Below are 8,198 nucleotides of genomic sequence, written 5' to 3'. Positions count from 1 at the left end.
TATATATATATATATATATATATATATCTTGGAAGTATTTTGCGACCTTCTTTGGTAGTATATTCCACTTGATCTAGTGGTTTTGTCCGAAATAATAAGTTTCTTAAGCTTGACAAATCCAACTTCGTAACCAAATGGAACGTGTACCACGAAATGGCCATGGAGCATGATGAGTGATCTTGACCGACCCACTTATCATGTTCACTTCACCATCCAAGGAATGTTATTAATTTGTTTGTTCAGTCTTCACTGCTATCAACTTATTTGCCCCTGCTTAATGAGAATCTGTTTGTTCTTCCCCACTTTCAAGGAGCACCTTTGAGGGTTTCGTTTCTCAGCCCAGGTTAAGAGAAACTATATCTAGATCAGAAGAGAAAATTGAATAGATTCAATTTTAAATTCTATTTCTTTGTATACAAAATTTGAACTTTTTGAAGTGTGTGATAAAAGCTGTTCCATGTGGGACTGTCTTTTCTCATTTTTAGCTAGGGAAGTAAATTTGGAGAATCTTAAATTCTACACAATATTCTCTTTCAAGAAGAAGAAAAGAGTTGTATTCTGATCCAAAAGAAAAAGAAAAGAACAAAAAAGAGTTGTCTCTGTTGTATTCTTGTTTATTGCATTATGATTTTAGAAGTTCCGTGTCATGAACAATTTATCTTGTGTATGTTTGGCTCAGGCATGACTGGGACAAACTCAAGGGCATGCTGTCATTCCATCTTAAGCAGGTATGCCAAGTTTTAAGTGTATGACAACTTTTATAGTCGTCTTCCAATTTATGCTGTTTTAATATATCTGTACTGTGTATATGGACTTTTAACCACTCTTAAATGCTTTATTGAAGGTCCTGTCAGATTATCCCGAGGCAAAAATGACTATTGAACAGCAACAGTCCTGTTTAGAAGAGAGCTTACCTGAGTTGGTTAAGAGGTTGGATGATGGTATTCCCGCTGTCATTTGGCTTACCTATTCCTGTCGTTCTCCTTTGACATGGGAGAGGGACAATTAGCTTTATTTGTCTGTAACAATTCTATGAGAAAAATATGCTGATAGAATATATTTTTTTCTTTCTAGAACACATTACTGTATTGTCCTGTTTTTGTTCGCTTACTGGAGGCAAAAAAAATTCACATGCCATAAAAGTATATGGTTCTCCTAAAATTGATTGGTAGGTAGAGTTACCAATTCATGTGTTGGTGGGAGATGGTAGGTACCCCGGTGGAAAAGTCAATATCCGCACTAGCTGATAGGAACAACAGTGTTATTATTATCCAAAAATAATAAAAGATAATACATAATGTGTCATATTTCTAGAATACATTCCTGTATTGTCCTGTTTTTGTGTGCTTACTGGAGGCCAAAAAAAAATTCAAATGCCATAGTAGTATGCATGTGTAAGGATGTTAGATTTTTTTTGGTGTTTAGCTTGGGGTGCCATGGAAGTATAGGACTCTCCTAAAATTGGTCGTGCTGTTTGTGTGGGCAGCTGTATAACATGTGTTCGGATGTCTTTTTTTTTTTTGGGTGTTTAGCTTGGGGTCTCACTACTTGTTAGGATGTTCAATGTTGATGTTTTAAGATGCATGCTCTTAGGCAGTAGGGAGGAAATGTGATGTAAAAAAAAGGTTGAATGGAGGAAAAAGGAAGAAGTGGAGTCGGAGTAAATAATGCTCTTCTTGGTTAGGTTGCTGTGAAATGGTCAAATAAATGCATTTGCATATTGGTACTGCATATATGTACTGATGGTCAACATATTGTCCAGAATGTCTGTTTATGTCTATTTTCAATATTTGCTTGATGACAGTCTTATTATTATTTTTTATTGGATGAAGGTAACCACTTGTATTAACAGTAAAATCAGCTACAGAAAGAGCTGATTCTGGTCTTTACATACAAAAGTATAAGGAGGATCCTGGACAAAACAAAAAATTTACGCATTCCTTCTAGATCCACTAGTTTACCTAATCCCCCATGTTCTGTTTATATTATCACAAAAAATAAGCATTCTAATTTTCTGAATGGGATTGCTTTTATCTTCAGAGTATCTTGAATTCCTTCCCTTCCATATTATCCACCATACACAAGCTGGGATGATCTGCCACCAATCTTCTTCTCGAAACACTCTTCTAGCAGTTAAAATTTCCTATAGTAGAACTAGGCATGGTCCAGTTAATGCCAGACAACAGAACATGTGCCACAAATTTGTAGTTGTCTTGCAGTGCAGGAAAAGATGTTCATCGCTTTCACCATCTTGACCACATAATGAACATTTTGAATAAATTTGAAGTCCTCTTGTAATTTCTCCTGGGTCAAGTAAGCTTTCCTTGCCACTTATCAAAAGCAAGAAACCTTGAAAGGAATTTTGACTCTCCACAAGTGACAAGGACCGTCCCACAAACCCTGGCTGCTGCAATCTCCTCCCAATGCTCATTTTTGTTCATTCTAGTGTGAGGGACCACCCTTGTGAGACACCAATTGGAGTCGCTGTAATTTCCACCCGTTGTTCTCCTTTGTCTTCTCCGATGGAAGAAGTTGCCGGATTTTCCTCCAAGGTTATTTCTTTTGGAACCTCACTTTCCTCCCCTCTTATCCTGGCCCATTTCAAGTGATTCTGAAGTTGCGTCGTCTCCTCCGTATCCAACCAACCTCCACAGTTGTCTCCAATAGCTTTGGAAGGCCTTTTGTGGCCAGGATTGCAAAGGTAATCCAACTAGTCTGGTCCATACTGAACTGGGTAATTCACTGTTGTTGATAGCTCCTATCAATGCAGACCACCATTGCAGCTGGACGAGGAGATTCTTCCTACACCATTCACCCTTCATAATCTGTTCTGCAGTGGATCTAAAAGCAAATTCAAAGAGAAATCTTTCATCTCCCATTTTATAGATATTCGTACCATGTGCTTGCTTCCAAATAGAATTTCCAACCTCTGACCGCTTATAAGGTGGGAGTCTCTAAGGGTTGTTCAAAGGAAAATCTCCCACTAGGCATATTCCACTTTCTGCATGCCAGGAGCGGGTTATGATTTGTCACAGTTTCAAATAAACAAGAAAAAGTTCCCATTTAGTGTTGTTACTCTCTTCTGTGGTAGCAGTTAAGCTGATTCATCTGCTTCACTTTCACAATTTGAAGAGTTTTCATTTGCCTGCTGATCTCTCAGTTATGGTTATTAAGGCATGTCCGGCTCAACCTATTACTGGAAAACTACTCACCTGAAAATAATGTAGCACATTGTATCATGTGAAAAGTAACTCCTGATATGTTACTTCATTTACCTGTCAAATAAAATTTTATTATATCAAATCAGCCTTATAACTTGGATTTTGAACTGAAGTCTGAAGTTGTTATACTTTGTGGGTGCTTCAATGGTGTTTTCTCCGGGCTCACTTTGTAACCAAACTTCTAACATATATTACCATTTCACATCTTGTTTGGTTTTCTCCTGATGCAGTTGAGATAAGTTCTTGTCTTCTGGTTCATTACTCTGATTTTGATCTTTCCCACATTACCTTGATTTTGCAGCTCTCAACAGCTTTGTTGAAGGCCCTCCATTTACGTTACAAAGACTTTGTGAGGTGACAGTCTTTTTCAATCTCAATTTCACGTTGTTGGATATGTTAGTGCTTAATTCTACATGATTTTCCTTTAAATTCAAAGCTGTGTTTCTCTATTTCATGGAAAAGATTGTGTTTTTCTAGTATAGAAGTCGTCTTAGTGGGAGTATGCTCAATATGAGGTGTTATTTTTAGTGTATTTAGTATGTTCTATTCACTGCTACAATGATTCTCTTCATGCTGACGACTGATTTCTGGTTTTCAATATAAACATTTGATATATTGGTTTTTCGTTGTCTCTAATCTGTTGATTAATATTGAGCAGATTTTGTTGGATGCGCGGAACATTTATTCCAAGCTGTCAAAGCTAGCGTTGGCTCTAGAAAAGGTTTGATTCCTATGTGGAGCCTTTTAGTGCTTATAAAGTTTCACGTTGTTTAATCTCATTGATGTCATCTCAACACTTGTTAACGTCCAAATCTTGAATGACAACTTTCTGGAGGGAACTCCTTAGTTGCAAATCTTGAATATGGTCTTTTTTTGTAATTACTGCTAGTTGTTGGGAGTATTCATTCATGCTTTACGGTGTCTGCAGAATTTGTTAGTTACATCAACATTGACTATCTCTAGCGATCCATATACCATACAACATGCTGCAACAGAAGCAGAGACAGAAACAGAAACGAAGGGTTCCCCAGTTGAATCTAATGGAGTTGAACCTATAGCGAGTGGAGGTGATGCAGATGAAGTAATGGCTGAGGCTGAAGTTGAGGATGTTATGACAGTTGACATGGACACTATTGAAGCAATAGTTAGATCATCTGAAGCAGCAGATACTACACCTACCAGTGATTCATAATGCACGCTGCTGTTATTATTTTTCATGTCAAATACAGGATATGCGTACTCGGTAGGTCATGCTTCAGTTAAATTCATAAAATTTAGCAGTATAATTAAAACATAACTGTAATTAATGTCTTTATTGGAATATATTGTTGCCTTTTTTTCCCCCCCTATATTACTTCTTTAATTCGTTGTACCCACTAATTATATGGAGTTAGCTAGGACTAAACTAAAAAAGAGACAGGTTAGCACAATTCATAATCAGAACATCGACAATATGTATCTTTATTTATATATGGGCAAAAAAATTAAACTATATACAATTTCTTTTCAAACTAATGAATCCTCTAACCAATCATCCGGAATACCAACAACGATGTCCTCAAACATTCTATACATATCTTCATCACTTTTAATATCATCAATTACATTAGGAATATCAACGTCAAGGATGTCCTCCAACATTCTACACATATCTTCATCACTTCTAATACCATCAACTCTGTCGCTTTCTTCTACTTCCAACGTTGTCTCTCTATTCTCCATTGTACTACTGTTTTGAACATCATAATCCAAAGTTGTAGCCTCACAAACCCTAACTTGATCTAATTCCGTTGTGGAGTAGTCGTTATTATGATTAGGTTCAAGCAACAACATAGGATCAATAACACCCGCAACACCTCCATCTTCTGCATCCATAACATGATGATCCACATCCTTCTTCTTCTTGATTCGACACACTACAAAATCTTCTTTAACAATATGATTGTTTTCCTTAAAGAAACTATCCGCAACACGATATTCTATCATCAACCAGGTTTTATTTTGGCCACACTCACTTGTTTCAAACCTGAAATTTCTCTTAAACCCTACCACAGGACCCATACTATTCCTCCTTATAAGATCTTCTGCGGTTTGCCCTTTCCACGTCCCTTTAACACAAGTTCGACAAAACCTTTTATCTTTAATCTTCCGCTTCTTCAAAGGAGTAATGAAGTAATGAAACTTCTCTTTAGAATTAGCTCCAAATATCTCCCATGGTGGTTGATCTCCATATATATCCGCAAATTGGATAGGACATTGTTGATTTAACGATAATTCACCTTTGAAAAACCTCTTAAGATAGTTGATTAACTCCGTATCAGTAGGATGAAAACGTATTCCCATTTGCTTCGACATTGATTCTTGATCCAAAATTAACCTAGCTATACTAATTATGTGAATTATGAAGTCTAAACAAAGATAGTTATCTATTTATACACATCTTATTACCCTAATGGAAAAAACTCAAATTACTTAACAAACTCAAGTAACTTTATTTCCTAAATTACTACTATAACCGTAATTGAACAAAAAGTTACTTTATTTCCTTATTTTCAAACGCAAGTGGTTAGAAATTTCCTAAAGTGAAAGTTTAATCAAATGTACGCAAGTGATATTTCGTGTTTTAAAATTTGACCTTTTTCTATTTTTTTTTAAATATCGTATTTTATTTTTGATTATTTTCACTTTAAAAATGCATGCAACTTGTCTTTATTAAAGTAGGTAAGAGTTGATTGTGAGTAAAAGTAGAAATTTATAGTTTTTATTCATTAAATTTTGTTAAGATACAGTTTTTGTTTTAAATAAATTTTTTAAAAAAATAATAAAATGCCCATTTAATTATTTTATTAAATTTTGTTGAAATACTATTTTCTTTAAAATTTTTAAAAAAATAATAAATATTCATTTTAATTATCTTTTTAAATTTCGTTGAACAATTTTTTTCTAATTTTAGACTAATTTTGTAAGGAACAATAACTATTATGATTTTAATACAAAAATATTAAGGTTTACAAGGTAGGATATTTTTAAATCGAAAATGATGCGTGCATGGCATCATCACCGTTACCAGTGTTGGTGCCTGGCAGCACAACATTTTCTTTATCTAAAAAAATTGTTTTTAAAAAATTTATCTTTCAACAAAGTTAAATAATATATTAAAATCAGTATTTTACTATTTTCAAGAAATTAGTTTAAAACAAAATTAATGTTTCAATAAATTTAATAAAATAATGAAAATGAGAATCTTATTATTTTTTTAAGAAATTAGTTATTAAAAAATATGTTTCATTAAAATTATTAAAATAAGCAACAGATTATTTTATTAAAACAAAACTGTATTTTAATAAAATTTAATGAAAAAAATATTTAAAATTAATTGCATGACTTTTTAAATGAAATATAAAAGTTGAGCGACTTGTAGGTAAAATATTTATAATTGACTGATTTTGAGATTATAAAAGAAAGTTAAGTGACTTTATGTGAAAAGAACTATCAGTTGAGTGACTTTCTATGAAAACAATACATAGTTAAGTGACTTTGAGGTTAATAATGAAAGTTGAGTGACTTTCTGTGAAAAGAAATATTAGTTGAGTGATCATATGAGATATTAACATTTAATTCTACCTTTTATCTTTTGTTCATATTAGTTAGCTTCCTGGGAAAAATTTGAATCTTCAAAATTTATTTTTAACTTTCAGGGATCATATTAATTGTAGGGAGAAAAAATAATTAATTAATCTTGATATAGTAAGTGATGAAGTAATATATATGCGATAACTATATTTAGTGAAATGGTCCTCTAATATGAGACGAATGAATTATTGACTATTTAGTATAGAAACTAGAAGTCTGAAAAGTACAAACAAGTGATTATTGGTTGGTATTATAGTTGTTCAAATCTATCTACTGCTAGCGAAATTATCGCGCTTCGCGCGACTATATGTATTATTTATATTTAGGTTAGTATTGTATATATAAGATAATATCAATATTTCTCTTCAACTATGATGTCATACATTTTTTTGCATTTTTTTAAACATATAAAATAGATATATATTTTTTTTTTTTGCATTTTTTTAAGTGCAAACTATTCATATGTATATAGTTGAACAAAACATTCACCATGGTAGACTAAATAATGGAATAAGAGGTAATATGTTGAAATTAACAATATATTGTATTACATTGAAAATATTTTATATATTTTAATTTGCTCTATCTTTTATAGGAGTACTAATTTTCTATACAAACTCTTAGTAAAAAAGAATCTTTATTATGTCTTTATTATCACATTTGTTTATTATAATTTTTAAATATTAATTTAATATTTATAAGAATTATCAAAAAATGAAATATACAAAAGTTATGAATAATATTTAATATTAGAAGTTACAAGTAAGATGAGGAGACATGAGTTATAAATAATTCAAATGTATAATTTTATTAGACATTAAATGTATTAACACTTATGTATTGTTTTGATGTATAAAATAAATAAATGAAAATAAGGGGTAAATAAAAACAAAAAATGAACAAAATAATAATAATAATAATAATAATAATAATAATAATAATAATAATAATAATTGGTGACTGCATAAAAATTATAAATGCATTTCAAACAAAATGAACGATGACAGAAACAAATTGTTACGTACGCAAAAAAAAAAGCATCATGAAAGTAATATTTTATTTTTTCAATTACTCTTTTGCAAGTATAATAAAAATGAAACTCCTAATCATCATAATTTTTTTTTGTTGTTGAAATAGGATAATTATATTAATTATTCTTCGTAACAAAGAAAAAGTAGAATAGTTAAGGATCAAATGATTAGCATTCACAATACATTTAGCTACATTATTTATACAAACCAAAATTACAAAAATTCTAGCAAAGTATCTAAGTTACTAATACAAGTCAAAGTAAAAAAAAAATCTTGCAAAAAAAATCTCTAATTATGACAAAAGGTAGATAAT

General features: G+C 31.7%; 2 protein-coding genes across 2 annotated transcripts in view; one reads left to right on the top strand and one right to left on the bottom strand.

Moving 5' to 3' along the window:
• The window catches only part of LOC107012384 (serine/threonine-protein phosphatase 4 regulatory subunit 2), a 10,525-nt gene extending 5,955 nt beyond the window's left edge, over window positions 1-4,570 (top strand). Inside the window, exons 3-7 of the mRNA XM_015212222.2 lie at window positions 680-728; window positions 845-941; window positions 3,523-3,575; window positions 3,880-3,942; window positions 4,150-4,570. Coding sequence (XP_015067708.1) covers window positions 680-728; window positions 845-941; window positions 3,523-3,575; window positions 3,880-3,942; window positions 4,150-4,413 — 526 coding nt within the window. The 3' untranslated portion in view covers window positions 4,414-4,570. The remainder of the gene's footprint in view (window positions 1-679; window positions 729-844; window positions 942-3,522; window positions 3,576-3,879; window positions 3,943-4,149) is intronic.
• Window positions 4,571-4,727: 157 nt separating this feature from the next.
• LOC107013304 (NAC domain containing protein 50-like) lies at window positions 4,728-5,576 on the bottom strand. Its single transcript, XM_015213246.1, has one exon. It carries the CDS (start codon window positions 5,574-5,576, stop codon window positions 4,728-4,730), a length of 849 nt encoding a protein of 282 aa, XP_015068732.1.
• Between the last annotated feature and the right edge of the window lie 2,622 nt (window positions 5,577-8,198).

Source organism: Solanum pennellii, chromosome 3, assembly GCF_001406875.1.
Source record: "Solanum pennellii chromosome 3, SPENNV200".
NCBI lineage: Eukaryota > Viridiplantae > Streptophyta > Magnoliopsida > Solanales > Solanaceae > Solanum > Solanum pennellii.
The sequence above is the reverse complement of the archived record's forward strand: the minus strand, read 5'-3'. Positions and strand labels throughout refer to the sequence as shown.

Bases quoted from the DNA above. Each gene is read 5' to 3' on its own strand.
- LOC107013304 (XM_015213246.1), bottom strand. From the start codon at position 5,576: ATGTCGAAGCAAATGGGAATACGTTTTCATCCTACTGATACGGAGTTA.